The sequence below is a fragment of the Typopeltis vanoorti genome, chromosome 5 (assembly GCF_054136105.1).
Source record: "Typopeltis vanoorti isolate ZY-2024b chromosome 5, IOZ_Tvanoo_1.0, whole genome shotgun sequence".
NCBI classification, from domain to species: Eukaryota; Metazoa; Arthropoda; class Arachnida; order Uropygi; family Thelyphonidae; genus Typopeltis; species Typopeltis vanoorti.
In genome coordinates, this window is record NC_143553.1 from 161882312 (window position 1) to 161902945 (window position 20634).

The 20634-nt window shown below is 35.2% G+C and overlaps 1 protein-coding gene across 2 annotated transcripts in view; it reads left to right on the plus strand.

The window, feature by feature from the left end:
* LOC150107013 (DDB1- and CUL4-associated factor 8-like) overlaps positions 1-20634 on the plus strand; it is a 263903-nt gene that overhangs the window by 126550 nt on the left and 116719 nt on the right. For both annotated transcript variants that reach the window (XM_090393388.1, XM_090393389.1), the window contains exon 7: positions 11036-11093. In XM_090393388.1, coding sequence (XP_090249514.1) covers positions 11036-11093 — 58 coding nt within the window. The remainder of the gene's footprint in view (positions 1-11035; positions 11094-20634) is intronic.

Genomic DNA, 20634 nt, shown 5'->3' on the forward strand with positions numbered 1-20634 from the left:
AATGGAAAATCAAAATCACACAGGAAATTCATGAAGTACTAACAACCTCAAATTTGAAAAATAAGAACTGTACACTGCAATGGATACCAGCCCATGTAAATATTGAAGGCAATGAAAGAGCAGGCAGACTAGCCAAAGAAGCAAGATACTTACCTCAAAAATTATACTCATTATCACTAACTGATGCTAACTCTGTCACCAAAATAAGATTGGTAAAACAAACTATCAAGAAGAATGAAATTAGTGAAATTAATGAAAATAGAGAAATAACCACAATCATCACCAGACTAAGGATGGAACATTTCAAAGGCATGAAAATTTAGCCAGAATTTTCATTTCATAGTAGGAGCTATGAAACATGAAAAAACTGTCCAGGAGTTGAACTAACACCTGTCCAGCAATTGCTGCTGCTCTACAGAAAATTGACAATAACCCTAGAGAAAAGCTGTACTCCACCAAAGTTCAAGAGATTGCCAAAGTATTCTACAGATTCACGGTCATATGTAGAAGCCCTTCAATAGACTCGACAACAACAGCAACAACATTTCTGCTCAGGACATGGACTGGTTATTACCAACACCATGTTCCAACATAAAAAATGTGCACAAATTTACATGGAGAGAAGAGACAAGGAATAAGAAAAGTCTCATTGACTATGTTATTGTTGTTAGTGATGTTTTCTCACTGGTGCAGTACACTAGAGTATACAGAGGATTAGAAATTGGAAGTGATCACCATTTAGTCTTGAGCAGGATAAAATTAAATTTCATATTGAAAAGAAGAACATGGAAGAAAGCCTTTCTTTTAGTGTTGCACGGTGATTTGCATTCATTTTAGAAATTATGGACTTTACAACAGTGTTATAAATTACTATTTTAATTTCCCGACATATCGACCTTCATATTAAGGTCATCATCTGGAGTATATCTACTCTATATATATAAAAAGATTAGCTGAAATTTGAAACGTTTTTATGTCACTTTTTTGTCTCTGGCTTACCAGCCTGGAACTTAGGGGGGGGGGATGCAGTAGGTGCCATGGTGGCTGAGCACCCTAGTACAAATATACAAGGACAAGCTGAGTTACATTTCACACAGTATGCTAAAGAGAATGGTTTGATCAACGGTTATTATAATGGCATGACCTCTAGTTACTAAAGAAGTTAATATCTGTTGTATAGATTTTGAGAAAGCATTTGACTTTGTGAAATGGGATAAGATGGTGGAAGTAATGGAAAAGATCGGTATAGATTGGAAAGACAGAAGGCTAATTATTTCACTATATATGGGACAAACTGCCATGGTGAGAGACATATATGGTACAACAGAACCAAGTATCATTGAACGAGGAGTAAGACAAGGCTGTTCTCTGTCACCAATTTTGTTTAACATGTATTCTGAAGCAATGTTAAAAGAAGCACTGGAGAATTCGGAAGAAGGAATAAAGATTGGAGGTAGACGGATATTTGCAATATGATACGCAGATGACAAAGCGTTATTATCAAATAACAGGACTACAACATCTGTTGAACAGATTACTGGAATCCTGTATCAATTATGGAATGAAAATTAACATCAGAAAAACAAAGGTGATGAAAATAGCAAGGAAAGAGGCAAATATGGATATCAGAATAAATGGGGAAAAATTGAATCAAGTCAAGACATTTAAATATTAGGAAGTGTTATTAGCAGCGTTGGAAGATGTAAAAGTGACATAAAAGCAAGAATAGCGATGGGAAGAGATGCCTTTAATAGAAAATGGAATTTATTCAGAAGTAAAATGGATAGAAACCTAAAGAAAAAGACTAATAAAATGTTATGTGTGGAGTGGTGCCCTCTGTGCAGCTGAAAGTTGGACATTGAAGAAAGAAGAAATTAAGATTTTGGAAATCTTTGAGATGTGGATTTGGAGAAGGATGGAAAAAATCAAATGGACAGATAAAATAACTAATGAAGAGGTCTTAAAAAGAGTAGAAGAAGAAAGAAGTCTGTTAAGGAGGATAAAAAGAAGAAAGGGGAACTGGATCGGGCATATTCTGAGAGGGAATGGAATCATCAGAGATGCCATCGAAGGAAAAATAGACAGAAAAAGACTCAGAGGAAGAGTAAGGAAAACAATGCTAGAAGACATGTTGAATGGAGACGAGTACACAACCTTGAAAAAGAAGACTCAGAACAGAAGAAAGTGGAAGAAAAGTTTTTGCTCCTAAAAGAAGAACCTGCAGAATACTCAAGAAGAAGAAGATATATATATAATATAAAAAAAAATTATATATATATAAACAGATAAAATTAATTATTTAGAAACTACATCAAAGCTAAATTCTATTTAAGATAACATAAGAGAAACGTTCTTTCATATAGATAGTTTTCTTAGAGTAACTGATGTCCTAGTTTAACATAACAATTGTTATATTAGATTTAAGATTCTGTGTTGTCTACAGTCCTGTTTATAGTTAACTCTTAGGGAGAAAGGTTCCGTGGGTAGAATATGTGCCTTCCATATGCTTGGGATTTTCAGACTATCATCATTGTTCAGATTAGGGTGGTTGATAAGAATGTTATAGGCTTCCTTAAATTTATGTTCATACCATGTTTTGGTGAGATGTAAACAACTGGTGCTTTTCCAGTCAATTTTATGTAAAGTGTTCAGGGCATGATCAGAAATACTATAAAACTTGGCCTTTACTCAAAACCAGGTACAAAATTCAAAATCTGAACTTTCGAGTTACTTGAATGCAGATATTTGGGCTATCCTCGAGAAGATTACTCACAACTCGGCGAACCATATCCTGCAAACTAAGAAAGAAAATCTCATATCCAAATTTCATAGACTAAAAGATCGACAAAACCAACAGACATTTTTGAATTTCTCCGCAGTGAACGTTAACAGCCAACCAGAAGCAAGAAATAACAGGAGCCACCAATTGCTGCCAGGTAAAATTAACGTAGTCAACTTATCCAACCAAGCCTTAAACAAAGATGAACTCTTGCTACTCAGCAAAGGTTTAAACCAGAAAGCAAAGGAGTTTGTAGCACCCAGATCGATGAACAAACTGGATTTTATCTATAATATTGAAAGAGGCTTAAGATTCATCCCAACTACCGTAGCAGACAAAATACATTTATAAAAACCACCAACATTTTAAATGTAAATTATAAGAAAACAATAACAAGCAACTTAACGAAACACAAAGTAACAGTGGTGAAATCATTAAAATCAAATCCGAACATTGAATAACTAGAGCCGACAAAGGAAGTGCCACCGTTATTCTAAATCAAACCATGTTAGTTTCGGACAACAATACATATCAACATATTAACTATGACCCTATCAATAGAATAAAAAAGTAAACAGGATAGTTACTTAAATCAGTTACTACATGGCCCGAAGATACAGTCAAAAAATTACTTGCGGACTACGCTCGTTCTCCGAGAATTTACGGTCTACCGAAGATACACAAACAAAACACACTACTCCGGCCGATAGTCTAAGGTATAGACAGCCTGAATTATCACCTAGCTAAGAAATTAGCATCAACACTCAAGGCGTTCGTAGGTCATTCCCCCTCCTATATCAGAAATACACAACACTTCATAAACATAATCAAAGATATTACATTAGAAAAATATGATATATTAATCAGTTTTGACTTCTTTGCCTCTTTGTGAATGTCCCAATCAATGACACAATCCTTCTTTTACAGGACAAATTCCCTCCAGATATCACGCCACTCTTTGCGCATGTATTACGTTCTGGTTATTTTGTATGGCAAAATGCTTTCTACCTACAAAAAGAAGGCACAGCCATGGGCTCGCCATTATACTCCCCCCCCCCCCCCATTGCTAACTTTTATATGGACATTTTGAGCAACATGCTCTCCTTTAAAACCCAAATTCTGGCACAGGTACGTTGACGATGTTTTCGTGATCTGGCTCCATGGCCGCCAGACACTAGACACTTTCATTAGCAACCTAAACAAACAACACAAATGTATACAGTTCACAATCGATATTGAAAAGCAGAACACACTTCCGTTTCTAGATACACTTGTCACATGTCTTCCTTCTGGCAAGCTTTCCTTCACTGTTTACTGAAACCGACACATACTGGCCAATATATATATATATATATACACACACACATAAACTCTTACCACCAATCAACACAAAAACTAGATGTCATTAGTAATCTAATAAACAGGGCGTTGAAGATTTGCTCCAATGAACAAACACTTAAAGACGAATTTAAAAAGATATCAGCAATACTTTCCTAAAAGATGGTTACAGCCAAAACACTATTAACAAAATTCTCTACAAGACCTTAGAAAAATAATAAATTTAGTTTAATCCTTTATCCAGGTGTAAGCAAACAAAGTTTGCGCTTGAAAATATCTTCAGGACTAGGGTAAGGTAGTGCAACACCAGGCAATTCCGAGCAAAGGTTCACCAAGCTCTCATCACTACTTGTCTCAGTATCTCCCATAATGCAAAGCACATCTCCTTGCAGACATGTATACTGCTATACATTAAGGGAAGGGCCACTACCCAGACCGGTTTCAACCTTTATTGAGGTGTATTTAAGTAAAGACCTCTCTAAAAATTAGACGATCCTGAAAGCTCGCCCAACTCAACTTTGTTCCACTCGGTGACAAGCTTACCCTGTCACCAAGAAGAACTTCTCAGCATTAGCTGTACCCAGTGGCAGACTCACCCCACCACCACCAGACAGAGCCATAATCTCAGCGGTGGCCCTACTCAGAGATAGGCAAAAACCTACCCCAAGCAGAGCCTCTCATATACCCGTCGTCAGTGGGAGGCAGACCCAAACGTGGAGATACTAAGGCAGAAGCAATAGGAGAGGTCATATTTATCTATAGGAGTTGCCAACAGGTGTACCACCTTATTATTGAATTACTCTGGATTTAGAGAAAGATGTTGGAAGTTTATTTTTCACTTGGTTAGACTATAGTAAATTTAGTTTAATCCTTTATCCAAGTGTAAGCAAACAAAGTTTGCACCTGAAAATGTCTTCAGGACTAGGGTGAGGTAGTGCAACACCGACCATAGGTGGACCAAGCTCTTATTACTACTTTATCTTACTTCATCACTAGTATCTCCACATTTGGGTCTGCATCCCACTGATGAGACCTCGATAAAGGTTGAAACCGGTCTGGGTAGTGGCCCTTCCCTTAATGCATAGCAGTATACATGTCTGCAAGGAGATGTGCTTTGCATTATAGGAGATACTGAGACAAGTAGTGATGAGAGCTTGGTCCACCTTTGCTCGGAGTTGCCTGGTGTTGCACTACTTTACCCTACTCCTGAAGATATTTTCAGGCACAAAATTTGTTTGCTTACACTTGAATAAAGGATTAAACTAAATTTATTATAGTCTAACCAAGTGAAAAATAAACTTCCACCATCTTTCTCTAAATCCAGAGTAATTCAGTAATAAGGTGGTACACCTGTTGGCAACTCCTATAGGTAAATATGACCTCTTCTATTGCTTCTGCCTTAGTATCTCCACGTTTGGGTCTGCCTCCCACTGACGACAGGTATATGAGAGGCTCTGCTTGGGGTAGGTTTTTGCCTATTTCTGAGTAGTGCCACCACTGAGATTGTGGCTCTGTCTGGTAGTGGGGTGAGCCTGCCACTGGGTAGAGCCAACACCGAGAAGTTCTTCTTGGTGATGGGGTGAGCCTGTCACTGAGTGGAACAACGCTGAGTTGGGCGATCTTTTGGGATCCTCTAATTTTTAGAGAGGTCTTTATTAAATACACTTCAATAAAGGTTGAAACCGGTCTGGGTAGTGGCCCTTCCCTTAATGCATAGCAGTATACATGTCCACAAGGAGATGTGCTTTGCATTATGGGAGATACTGAGACAAGTAGTAACGAGAGCTTGGTTCACCTTTGCTCGGAGTTGCCTGGTTTTGCACTACCTTACCCTAGTCCTGAAGATATTTTGAGGCGCAAACTTTGTTTGCTTACACTTGGTTAAAGGATTAAACTAAATTTATTATAGTCTAACCAAGTGAACAATAAACTTCCAACCTCAATAAAAAACAAAGATAAACCAGACTACAATAAAACTTTAACCATTCCTTACATTAAAGGGACATCAGATAAAATAAACAGAATACTATAGATATACAACCTCAAAGCCACCTTTAAACCTCCTTAAAAAGCTTACTCAACTCATCCAAAGACTCCCTCTGCTCGTCCACCCTGGAGCATACCGTATTTATTGCACCTGTAATCTACCATATGTAGGGGAAACAGGACACACAATTCCTATCAGACAAAAAGAAGATAGGTAAAAGTTAATTCCATTAATTTTTACCTGTCTTAATGGAATGAGCAAGAAATGATTCAGCTGGGTTGGTAACTGGCCATCCGCAGCCTAGTTTGGTGGTTGGGGCTGCCACCTTAGAACCTCTAAACTTGCCCTAAGTCTACCTTTTCTCATTTCTACGTGACCAAGCTTTGCAATGGGGTTAGTACCCAATCTTCCACTTGGTTGCTCAGGTTCACCACATGGAGGAGAGTTGGATTGAGAGCTTGTTAATTTCTCTTATTCAATATAAAATTATTCAACTTTTCCATACTAGCCTTGATTATTTTGTTTCCATATTTGATCTACCATTTTTATTATAAATTGTTAAAGAGCTGAAAAATTTGATGGAATGATATTAAATTACATCAACTATTAAACCACATTAAATATAATAACTATGGTGAAGCTGGCCTTTCTGGTCATGCCCTGAACACTTTACATAGAACTGACTGGAAAAGCCCAGTTGTTTACATCACACCAAAACATGGTATGAACGTAAATTTAAGGAAGCCTGTGAGATTCTTATCAACCACCCTAATCTGAACAATAATGATGGTCTGAAAATCCCAAGCATATGGAAGGCACATATTCTACCCACGGAACCTTTTCTTCCTAACAGTTAACTATAAACAGGACTGTAGATAATCCAGAAACTGAAATCTAATATAACAATTGTTATGTTAAACTAGGACATCATTATTACTTAATGTGTCTTTTATGTTATCTTAAATAGAATTTAGCTTTGATGTAGTTTCTAAATAATTAATTTTATCTGTTTTTTTTTATATTATATATATATACATATAATTTTTTTTATATTATATTTTCACTAGAGATCATGCCATTAGAATAACCGTTGATCAGTTCATTGTCTCTTTAGCATACTGTGTGAAATGCAACTCAGCTTGTCCTTGTATATTTGTATATACTCCAGATGATGACCTTAATATGAAGGTCTAAACGTCGGGAAATTAAAATAGTTATTTATAATGCTGTTGTAAAGTACATAATTTCTAAAATGAACATGTAAGAAAGTTTTAAAGTGAATAAAAGTTGAGCAGCTCTCAGATGTGAACTATAGACTAAAATACACAAACAGTATTCAAGAAAAACTGAAGGCGTTTGAGAACAGTAACCAAACTTTGAATATTCAGTGGCAAATCCTGAAGAAAACATTGATTCAGCCAGAGAGGCATGTGGTGAGGTTGTCTGCAAGGATAGAAAAATAGACCTCCGCAGTGGACACAGGAAGTTAAAGAGGCGGTGAAGGAAAAGAAGAAAGCATATCAAAAGTTCCTAGCATATAAGTCAGCTTGTGCTCTTAGAGAATACATAGACAAATGTATGATAGCTAAACAATGTGTAAAACTAGCTAAACAAAAGTCATGGGAGGACATTGGTAAGAACATAGAAAATAAATATCAAGAAGATGGCAAGATATAATGGAGGTTGTTGAAGAAGCTCAGAAATGGAAGAAAGAGTGCTGTAAAATTAATTAGAGATGATAAAGGTGACATGCGAACTGGAGAGAAAGATATCCTTACTGTATGAATAATTACTCTGAAAAATTGCTAAATGAAATGAGCAGTGACAGCACAGTGGTAAAAACTCATCAGGTATGCAATCAAGAATACATATCCATACTTGAAGTAGAAAAAGCCATCAAAAGGTTGAAACATGGAAAGGGAGCAGTAGTAGATGATATTCGACCAGAAATGCTGAAGTATAGTGGTATAAAAGTCTTACAGTCACTGCACTGCATAATGCAGAAGACCTTGACAGAGGGACGAATTCCAGATGATTGGAGTAGACCTCTCATTGTACCCATATATAAAAAGGGAAATAAAACTGAATATCAGAATTACAGAGGTTTTTCCCTACTGAGTTTTTCTGGTGAGATTTATGGACATATACTTGAAAAATGGCTGAGAAGGATCGTGGAAGGGAAGCTTGGTGAAGAACAAACTGGATTCAGGTCAGATAGAGCCTGTTAGGATCAGATTTTCACTTTACGGCAAATAGTTGAGAAATCGTGGGAATATAACAAGTATTTGTATTTAAGTTTCATTGGTCTGGAAAAGCTATTCAAAACTCTTCAGTTGTATGGTGTCAATGGGACATTATACCAAGCAATACTTTATTTGAGTTGTAAGTCAGCAGTTAGAATTGAAGGAAGTACAGAAAGATAGTTTAATGCTAAATCTGGTGTCAGACCATGATGTATATTATCCCCCTCTGTTATTCATTATCTATATAGATCATTTTGAAGAAAAGTGGTATTAAATGTGATATCAAAATTGGCGATGTTCATCTCATCTCTTTGCTTTATACAGATGATGTTATACTTCTAAATAAATCTGCTACAAGTCTGCAAGATTCCCTGACCAAATTGAATAACTGTTGTAATAGATATGGAATGAAGATCAGCAATAACAAGAAAAAGGCAATGAAAATAGGCTGAAACATTGAAAATATATCAACTGCACTGCGAATGGAGATAATGGCATGACCTTATAGAACAGGTGAAGCATTTCAGCTACTTAGGCACAATTTTTAGTGAAGATGGTAAATTAAATATGGAAATAGACAACAGAATCAACAAAGCTGGTATGGTAGGAAGTCAACTGAATAAATTTATATGGAATAAGAGAGAAATTAGTCAAACCACTAAATTATCAGTATACAAGACAGTATTCAAGCCAATTTTAACTTATGGATCTGAGAGCTGGGTCAGAAGTAAAGCACTTGACTAAAGACTAGAGACTGCAGATATGAGAGTCCTGAGAAATTAGGGGTGAGCAGATGGGGATATTAGGAAAGAACTTGACATTGTCAGCATCCAGGAATGCTTTAGAAGAACTAATCTCAGGTGGTATGGTCACTTAAACAGAATGGGAGAGGAAAGATTAGCAAAACAAGTGTTCTCTGCCAGGTTGGTAGGAAAAAGAGCCACAGGAAGACTAAGATATAGGTGGATTGATACAGTAAAAAGTGTCTTAGAAGGCAGAAATATAAGATCTGATAATGTGAGATCTTATATTTCTGTCAGATCTTGAATGGTAACAGATTGATTTGGAGGAAAATTGTAGATAGGAAGTTAGTGGTGATGTAAGTTTTTCATGTAGTATTATCATATCCTGTACATCCCTTGAGGGTATATGTTAGGAATTTGATGATGATAATAATAATAACAGTAATAGTTTGAGAGTGTATACCAGTTGTTTTTCATAGATGCTGAACTAGAAAATACAATAGTTAATAAAGGTGATGCAGAAATCCCACAGGATGATATAAATAGGACAGGATAATTTAAACTGATTTTAAATAGTTGACAGTTAAATGTTGCAAAGTGTAAGGTTATGCACTTTTTATGAAAAATTACAAGTTGTATGTTATTATTATTATTATTACGTGACACCTCCAGGGAGTCCAAAGACTCATCGAGGGTGGGCACCTACTCTACAACTGTTTCCACCACTCAATCCATCAACTATACCAACACCATCTACCGCTACCACCAGTATTTTCACAAACAAAATCACAAACATCCATGCCCATGGCAGGATTTGAACCTGCAGCCTTTCAGTTGGAGATTGGATACGCTAACCACTCATCCAACCAGGCTAGCTTGTTATATTGCTAAGAGTGAATGGCAAGAGATCGATACAGCTAGGGATTTTTTTTTTCCCCAGATTTCTTGAGAATGAGGAAATGGTAGAGTGAATCCAAATGCGAGTGACCAGAATAGTTGATAGGTCTATTGAATACTTGATAGATTGAATGCGTGTAGGTTACAAAATTTGGTTGATAGATAGGATAAGAGGGAATATCATAGAAACATAAGTTAATATGAGAATTTTATAGGATAGATTAAAAAGAAACCTTTTCTGTACTTAAGAGGGAGAAAAACAAGGGATTACCTCGAGAAGTTGAGTAAGGATGTGGAAACTAGATTTTTTGCTTTGAGAGTTGTCATGAATGAATGAATGGATGGATATGCCAGAGGTGGTAATTGTGTTTGGCCAGTGAATAAGTTGAAGGAGAGATATAATAGGCATTGTGTGAATAATATTTAATATTGACTTCCTCCAGTGGGACTTCAAACCATGTAGAAATTCCAAGATATTAATAACAATAACTTGTTGAAATGATCCACCATTTAGTATTGTTAAAATGATGCTCAGATCTAGTCACTGAGATTTGACTTATGACTTTTTTGAAGGGCAGGAATTAATAATAATCATATTTATACAAAATATGTTCAAAAAAATGAAAAGTGGTATTTAACATACAACATGAAAAAATAATTTTACATTTAATATTGGCTTGTCTCCTTAACTTTTAAAATAGGAATTTCATTTTTTTATCCAGTACTAAGTATAATTTCTGAATAAAAATTTATATACAAAGTAATTTGTTTATCAAGGTGTTGCTAAATATTTTGTGATAATTTTTTTATTGTTTAATTTAAATTTTTTGTTTTGGACCATGTTGATGATTTGGTAGGATATGTCTAGAATTTAACTGGCTTATAAATCTTTTTTTTCCCCAGGATATATTGAATAAACATATCAAATAAAATTTGTTTAAAAAATTCATTCTCACAAAAAGAGGCTGATTTTAATTATGATCTATATTTATGGATATTGTAGTTATTTGCACACTGGCATTTAAGGTAACCATTTTAATATGTTTAGGTGGACAGTGATATTAGAGCTAATGTTACCTGCTTGGTTTATAACTACAATGGATCAGGTGGGTAGTAGAATGTCAGATACTGTTTGTGTTAAATTTAATATTGTGATATATTTAAATTTAATGTTGCAGTTTTTTTTAATGTAATCTGAACTTTACAAAATTGTTCTGATCCACATTTGTTTTATTATAAATAGAGTAAGTCAGATAGATCCCTTTTCTGTAGTGATTTTGATACAGGTAAGCTGGATTGCTTGTTAGTGGGAAGGTAGTCATTGTTAGTGATAAGCAAGGTTGACAGTCTTTTTATCATATGAATTTGCTACATACCTGCTGTAAATGTGATTTTAGCAATGCATGCATCCAAAGCTTGTATATAATGCAGAAGATAAGAGAAGTAACTGCAATCTAAAAATAGAATGTAATATGAAAAAAAGTTCACTACTTGTCATAGTTGTTTATTATTTATGAATAACTATAAATGAGGTAGAGGAACTGGTGATCAGATAGCAAACATGAAATGGATTATTGAAGGAACAAAAGAATTTCAAAAGGAAGCATTCATCTGTTTCATTGATTATAAGAAAGCTTTTTTGCCTGTGTGCATTGCAGCAGACAGTGGAATGTGATGAGAGCAGTGGGAATATCTGAGCATAGAATTCTCTTGATTAGAGAATTGTATGGCAATCAAGAAGCTTCAGTAAATCAGTCTTTAGAGAAACCATGTTTGAATGAAAAAAGAGGTGCAGCAGGGGATTCTTACCCTATCTTTTTAATAATTATAGTGAATATATTATGAGGATAGCCAACTTAGACAAAGATCCAGCAGCAGGAATTAAGATTGGTGGCAGAATAAATCATTTAATATATGCAGATGATACAACTCTCATAGTGGAAACTAAGGAAGATCTTGATAGGCTGATTCTGTCTGTTAAGAGGAAATGCTAAAAAGCCAGGCTTAATTTAAACATCAACAAAAAAGTGATGGCTTCTGGCAATTTGGATGAATTTATGATATATAGAAATAAAATAGAGGTGGGTGGTTGACATGGATTTGTTGGGGATCCGGAATAAGAAACAATGGTCAATGTGAAGATGAAATTAAAAGAAGGATAGCTATGGGGGAAAAAAGAACATACTAGAAAATTTGTTTGATTGATACAAGAAATGTGCAAGCAATAGTTAGTAGCTGTTTGGGAATAACAGAGTTTTGAGGTAACAATTGGTCTACATCAGGGATCAGCACTCAGTCCTTTTCCCTTTAATATGGTAATAGATACTTTGACAGAGTAAGTCAGAGAGAGAGAGAGAGAGCACCTTGGAGTATGCTATATGCAGACGATATTGTGCTGTGCGCAGAAACAAAAGAGGAAGTGGAACAAAAGCTGATGGAGTTGGAACAGAGTATTAGAAGAAAGAGGACTGGGAGTTAGCTGAAGAAAAACTGAATATCTGGTGTGTGGTCAAAATGCTGACATTGCGGAAGATGTAGTGCTGAATGGAGAGGTCATCAATAAAGTAGATAAAATCAAGTATTTGGGTTCAGTAGTGGATAGTAAAGGTGAAGTGGAAGGGGAAGTTGATAACAGAATTCAGGCAGGATGGAAGAATTGGAAAGAAATGTCAGGAATTTTGTGTGATAGAAAAGTTCCAGTAAAATTGAAAGGAAAAATATATAGAGCGGTAGTGAGACCTGCAATGTTATATGGATTAGAGACACTGCCTATGAAGAAGTTCAATAAAAGCAAGATTAATACTACAGAAATGAGGATGCTTCGATGGCTGTGTGGAGTAACAAGGAAAGACCAAGTGAGGAATAAACACATCAGAAGTACTGTAAAGGTGACTGCAATTACAAACAAAATACAAGCATGATAAAGATGGTATGGACATGTAATGAGGCAAAATGGAAAATATGATGGACGAAGTATCATGATGATGGAAATACAAAGAGGAAGACCAAAGAAGAGGTGGAAAGATAATGTAGAGGAAGATCTGAAGGAGAAAAACATGGAAAAAAAGATGCAGGCTACAATAGAAACCAGTGAAGAAGATTTGTCAGAACAGCGACCCCATATAGGAATTGGAGCATCTGAAGAAGATATTAGTAAGGCCAAGAAAGTTAGAATTGTTAAAGCAATGGTATTTCCATTAATGATGTATAGATGTGAAATCTGGATCATTAAGGAGAATGTGAATTGATTTATTTGAATTATGGGCATTAAGGAGACATTAAGAATCCCACAAACCACAAGAATGATTAATAAGAAGAAGGTTTTAGAGAATATAAAGACAGAATGCGCTTTGGAGACAGTGATAAACTAAACAGAAGTTGATGTACTTTGGTCATATTATGCAAGCAGATGAATATTGGAAAAGACAATTAGGTTGGGAAGATTAAGGAAGAAGGAGATGAAGACAGTAAAAGAGTTGGATCGACAACATAAAGTAACTTACAAACTTGAATTTACAACTGCTAAAAGAAAAATACAAGGGACAGTGGGATGGAGAGAGCCTTTGTTATGCGCCATCCAGTTGTCAGAAACAACTGGATGGCACATAACACTACTTTACAGAAAAATATAATGTTAAACACATCAAATGAATATATGAATATGAAAATATTGTGAATCAGAATGATATCAGAACAGTAGATGAAATCAGAAATAAGTCCAAAATGTAGCTTAAATGGGGGGAGAGTTATTTCCTTACACACTTCTTTGCTACTGAGGCAGAGAAGTGTGTACAGAAATAACTATGCAATGGGTTGGTAATGACATTATGCAAGGGTAACATGCATATCAACATCCAAGGGGATATTGAAATACATATTATACATGAAATATCAGAAATAAGGGAGAGGAGTTTTATTTATTTATTTATTTTTTATTATTACATTTTACATTTTATTTTACAGCTTCTCCATGGAGTCTGGAGACTCATTGGGGATACCCAAATCAACCATTATACACAAATCCTATCATACCACTGCTTGAATCCATTCACCAGAAGGGAACTCGCAACCAATTCTGGCCATTCCATTCTATTCACTCACCACTCTCCATGCTAAAAATTTGGTCCACACATCCCTACTAACCACACTCTTACACAACTTCCACAAATGGTCCCTAGTTCTCTTTGTCATATATTGAAATTTTCACTTGCATCAATTTTATAAAACCCCTTTAATATCTTAAAAGTTTCTATCATGTCCCCTCTTTTCTGCCTATCAGCTAAACTTTATGACCCACAAATCTTCAACCTATCCTTGTAGGAGTATTCCACAGACCTGTCACAACCTCAGTCACTCATCTCTGAATCGTTCTTCCACCTCTTGGTCTCCAAGAAACCCAGGTGATCAAATCTGTGCACAGTAGTCAAGATGTGGTCGAATCATAGCCTTATAAAGAGGGATAATAACTCCCTTATCTTTACTTGTAGTATTTTTCAACATCCAAGTACTACTTTGAGCTGTTTTACCAACTTTTGCAGTATGACCTCTGAACTTCAATTCTTTGTCCACAATTATCCCCAAGTTCCTAGCCTCATCAGTTTCCTGCAATTCAATACCATCAATATGATGCACCATATACAACCTTTTTAACCCAAAGTGCATAACGTTACATTTCGCAACATTAAATTGATAATCATTATCCTTTGTCCACAATGCCAGTTTATTTAAATCATCCTGCAGGATATCTGCAACACCTTATCAACTATTGCTCTCTCCAGTTTTCCATCATCAGCAAACAACTGAATATTCCCTCTTAAATCTTTCTATATGTCATTGATATATAAATTAAAGAGTAGCGGCCCTAGTACCAAACCCTGAGGTACTCTGCTAGTCGCCATCAATTTCCTAGATTCTACTCCACCATATACTACTGTGTTTTGTCAGTTCATGGTTGAAACTTTTCAACTATTCAAAGAGTAAGATCATCTTCCTGGGTGATCGATCTCAACATCCACAATTCCAGCTGGTGACCCTATTCCAACTGACCAAGCTATTATTATCACTGACCAAGCCAGATGAGAAGCAGAAGTCTGCCATAAGTAATGGCCTAACACAAATCATAAACCTACCTACTCGAATTCCCGATGACTCCCTTCACTCCCAAAATATTCTGAATCTCTTTTTGACCAGTTTTCCTTCCAGATGCACCGTACAGGTCACTTCTCCTATCATCGACTCAGATCACAATCTTGCACAATTCTCTCATAGAATGCCCCATGCACGTCCACTCACTCCCAGCCTTGCATCCTCTGGCACTACAAAGGAGCCAACTGACATCACCTCAGAATTTCTACTACTCCTTTCCTTGGTCTGACTATTGTTTCTGCTCATCTGATCCTAACACTTGCTGTGAACAAGTTACAGAAATTATTCTCACTGGCATGAAGACCTTCATCCCAAATTCAAGGTGTAATCCTCATCCATTTTCTGAGCCCTGGTTCAACTGAAAGTGTACCAAAGCAGTTGAAGAAAAAAAATTTAGCTTAGAGCAAGTGGCTCACTTCAAGAACTCCAGCTTCATACTCAACCTATGGCAAAGCACACCACATATGATTTTATGAAATCTGATTTCATAAAGGCCATCAGCAAAAAACTTTCCTCCTGTCCAGATGGAAGCCTCGCCTTCTGGTCCCTCGCTAAGTGCATTGGATACAACAACTGCACTTCCATCGCTCTCTCATCCTGATGGCACCACTGTTACTTACACTGAAAGATTTAAGGTGGTGGCTATTCTGCTGTTTCTGATTTTTCAAAACTGAAGATGGCAGTAAATGATAATGTAGATATCTTGTAGATAGATTTAAATAGATTAACATTATGGACAGAGAATAATGGTTGTTAATTTAATGTTGCAAAATATACAGTTATGCACTTTGGGATGAAAAAATTACATACTATATATCATGTAGTGATACTAGATTGCAGGGAATTGATGAGACTTAGGAGTGATGGACAGAGAGTTCAGATGGCATATTGCAAAATAGCTCAAAATTACTAATATGTTGAAAAACACACTACCAAATAGAGATGAGGGTTATTATTCCTCTTTAGAAGGCTATGATTCTGCCGTATCTTGACCACTGTACACAGATTGTACAGCGATACAGGAGGTAGCAGAGGGGATACAGAAATTAGTCATCATCATCATCATCATCATACGTATCAAGGATTTAGGCCTAGCATGGCCTGTTCCAGCCTTAGAAGTCATCGTTGAATCGTTTAAGAGGACGTCCTGGTTTTCTTTTTCGTAATGGCTTGTACTTTATGGCTTGTACTTTAAGGCTTGTTTTGGTAATCTTTCTGTTTTCATTCTTTGAACGTGTTCCATCCATCTATGTTTATATTTTTTAATTTTTTCTATTACTGGTTCTTGGTTTAATTCTTTCATAATATCTTCGTTTCTTTTGTGATCAAATAGGGTATACTTTGCAGTTTTTCTCATAAACTTCATTTCTGCTGTTGTTAATCTTTGTTTGTCTTTTTGTTTTATTGTCCAGATTTCGCTTCCATACATTAAGACCAGTAAGGCTAATGTATTGTATACTTTTAGCCTGGTTTGTTTTTAAACTAGGTTTGGTTTAAATATAGAGTTAATTACACCTGTTATTTTTAAATATTTTGCAATTTTTACGTTTATATCTTTTTCATTTTCATATGTGATCATACATCCTAGGTAGTTAAATGAATTCACCTGTTCTAAGATCTTGTTATCTATTACTATTTTAGTTCTTGCTGGATCTTGTCCTTTAAAGGCCATAGTTTTTGATTTTTCCATTGATATTATCATACCATAATCTTTGGATATCTCATTTAGATTTAAAATAGCTTTCTGTAAGTTATCTTCAGAATTTGTAATTATTATTTGGTCGTCTGCAAAGAGGAGAGTGTTTAAGTTAACTGTAGGTGAAAGTTTAATTCCTTGATGTAAATTTTTACTCCATTTTATTATTATTTCATTTAAGTAGATATTAAAAAGAGTTGCTGAGAGGGGACATCCCTGTCGGACCCCTTGGTTTATCTCTCTTGTATATGATAGCTCGTGATTTAATCTTATTTGTATTTGATTATTTTCATATATACTTGTGATAGCTTTTAGGATATTATTTGGTATTTGTCTTTCTTTTAATATGTTAAATAATATGTTTCTTTTAACTTTGTCAATTGCTTTTTCAAAGTCAATAAATGCAATATGTGTTTCGAAATTATATTCTCTTCTTTTCTCTATTATTAATTTTAGGCAAAAGGCTGGGTCTATACATGATCGTCCTTTTCTAAACCCATTCTGTACCTCTAGAATAAAGTTTTCGGAATATTTCATTAGTTTGTTATTTAAGATTCTGCTATATATTTTGTAACAGGAATTTAGTATACTGATACCTCTATAGTTTTTAGGGTCATCTCTATTACCTTTCTTAAAGATAGGAATCACAATTGCTTTTTTCCATTCTACTGGGGGAATACCAGTTGAGTAAATTTTATTTAAAACTAATAAGAGTCTTTCTTTGAATCTTGTTCCTGCGTATTTATATAGTTCTGAACCTAGCTTATCTTCTCCAGGTGATTTTCCGTTTCTTGTTTCTTTCAGGCTGATTTCTAATTCTTCTTCAGTTATTTCCTTTTCATTTTCGTTAATTGTTTGCCAGTTGTCTGTTTTAAAATATTTGTCTGTCCACAGTTCTGTGTAGTAATTTAGAAATTCTTCTAATTTCAATTCAGTGTTTAATTTTGTTTTCTTTGCTATCTGCATTTAGGTGTTTCAAAATCTTATATACATTGGGTCTTATTTTATATAAATCATGTTCTAAATTAGAAACAAATTTATTCCATGATTCTCTATGTCCTTTTCTGACTTCTCTTTTAGCTATGGCTCTTATTCTTTTATATTCTATTTCATCTTCTAATCTTTTACTGCTTAACCATTTGCTTAACCAATATGTTGAAAAACACACTACCAAATAGAGATGAGGGTTATTATTCCTCTTTAGAAGGCTATGATTCTGCCGTATCTTGACCGCTGTACACAGATTGTACAGCGATACAGGAGGTAGCAGAGAGGATACAGAAATTAGTGACCAAGCTATTGACAAGCATATGGAATGCACTCTATTAGGATAGATTGAATGTGTGTGTGGAATGCCAAGTTTAGTTGATAGGAAGAAAAACAGGACATGACAGAAACTTATAAGATATCAAAGAGGTTCTATAAAATTGACAGATAAGAAATTTTTCAATATATGACAAATAAAGAACCAGGGGTCACCCCCTGGAAGTTGTATAAGAGTGGTCAGTATGGGTGTGCAGACTAGATTTTTTTGCTTGGAGTGTGGTGAATGAATGGAATACATTGCCAGTAGTCGTTTTCAGTTCTTTGGCAGTAAGTGAGTTTAAGAAGAGGTATGGTAGGTATTTTGTGTATAGCTAGTTAATGTGGGTCTCTGTCAGTGAGTCTTCTGACTCCATGGAGATACTCATATATTAATAATGAGTTCGCTGTATTTGAACAAATTTGAAAGTGAGTGAGTAAATGAATTGGATGTCTGTTTAACACCCCCTGCTGGCCAAGGTGGATAAATAGTGAGACTGAATTGCACTTCTTATCCATATTATTCAATAGGTGCTACAGAATCGTATCCAGATTTAGCTGGACGTTTATAGATGTCCTGGCCAGTTGGGGGATTAATGTAGCTAAGCGTAGTGTTTCAAATTTTGGATCTACAAATGGGAAGTAGGAAGCTTTGTTGGTGAGTTATATTGGGTGAAGTTGAAGAGGCAAGATAATGGTTAATAGAAAGTTGAAGTTCAGGAGACTTGCTACAAAGGCATTGAAGCTGCCATGAGGATTGTTATAAGATTGAGGATTACAACCAGCACAGATAACAGGTGGTTGTTCCATGGTATAAGGACTTCATTAAGCTGTATATCTGAATTACTGTTTCTAATTTGGTTACCAGTATTTAAAGGCAATGAAGAAACCTTAGAGAGGATCCAAAGGTTGATATCAAAAATGATGTCTGTACATTAGTTATGAGGATAAACTGATACTACATAATCTGCAGAGTTTAGTGCATAGAAGTTGAAGGAATGATATGATTGAGGCATTTAAGCTGTTGAGGTATTTACTGGATGGATGTTGGTGAAATATTTCATATGGTTGTATCAAGGAAGGGGAATCATCTATAAAAATTGCAAATGATCTATAAATTTTTATAGATGATTTTTATAGAATCATCTATAAAAATTGCAATCATCTATAAAAATGACAACCCAAAGTTTATCAGCACTATACACTTATTCACTGTCTGCACTCAACACTTTTTGGGCAATGCAATAAACCTAGTTGTATCTTAATTGCATTGCCCAAAAGTGTTGAGTGCAGACAGTGAATAGTGCTGATAAACTTTGGGTTGTCTGAAACAGATCTCTCCCAAAGAGTCTAAACTACACGAAGATCCTGAATAATTATAATATTCCAGCATGTATCTTTACCTTAGATGCCAACAGAGACTGTTCTTCAAGTCTAATATGCAAGCTGCTAGTTAAAAATGCAAAGTGTAAATAGAATTAATTTCTTAAATGATGCAGAGTGCACAAAAATCCTTGCTTTTTGCCAAATGTGTTTTCAAGCATAGAGAATTTTGCTGAATTTATTTCTATGCTAACAACACTCGTTTAGATATTAACCAGTTGCATGAATCTAAAAATCTCTTATTCTGTATTAGCATGAAATTGCTTCTGGATTACATTCTTTGATGTCACCTGAACTTCATGATGCTATATCTAGAATCTATGCTGAGTCACCAATAATGGATATGGCAGGATTTTTCTTCTGAGAGACTCAGGATTTTCATTCCACAAAATAAATACCCACCCAGATACCCTTAGTTTTTATTTTACTCTCATCCACGAAATATTATAAACCCATAACATATTAGTACACAGGTGGGCTAAGGACTTTTTTTTAAAATTAATTTGATATCTTTGTTTATATGTTTTATATATCTTTATATATTTTTAATTATTCTTTTTTTGCATAATCTGGAAACCTTTCTCTAGAGACCAAACATGAAACCTTTCCAGGCCATTTCAAACCTCCAATATGAAGGATAATGGTCTCACACCCAGGCAATGAAATTCATCTCCCACTTAAAGAGAGATATCCATGCTACAGTGGGATTCGAACTTGCAGCCTTTTAGTTGGAGAGTTGATTAAAATCAGGCGAGCAATTGGCCTCATAGTATTAGTTGCATCGACCAAAACCACCTAACTCGAAGTCGGCTCAATGTATTTTCATTATCACAAAATACTGTCATATAAAAGAATTTAACCTCTTCATAAGGAGAAAGTTCTCTTCATTCTAATCCTGCAATGGACATTTAAAAAAAAAAAATTATATCTTAGATAATTTTTTTACCAGTAACGAAGTTTTGGTTCTAAAAGCTATAATTATGCAGTTATGCCAAAGCAGTTTCCGATTATAGATTCCCTTTATAGCATTGAAATGCACTGTGAACACCTTGTCATATAGCACTACTAGCTAAATACATCTTGAAGCTGCTCATATTTTATATAAAGCAAACTGCCCTACC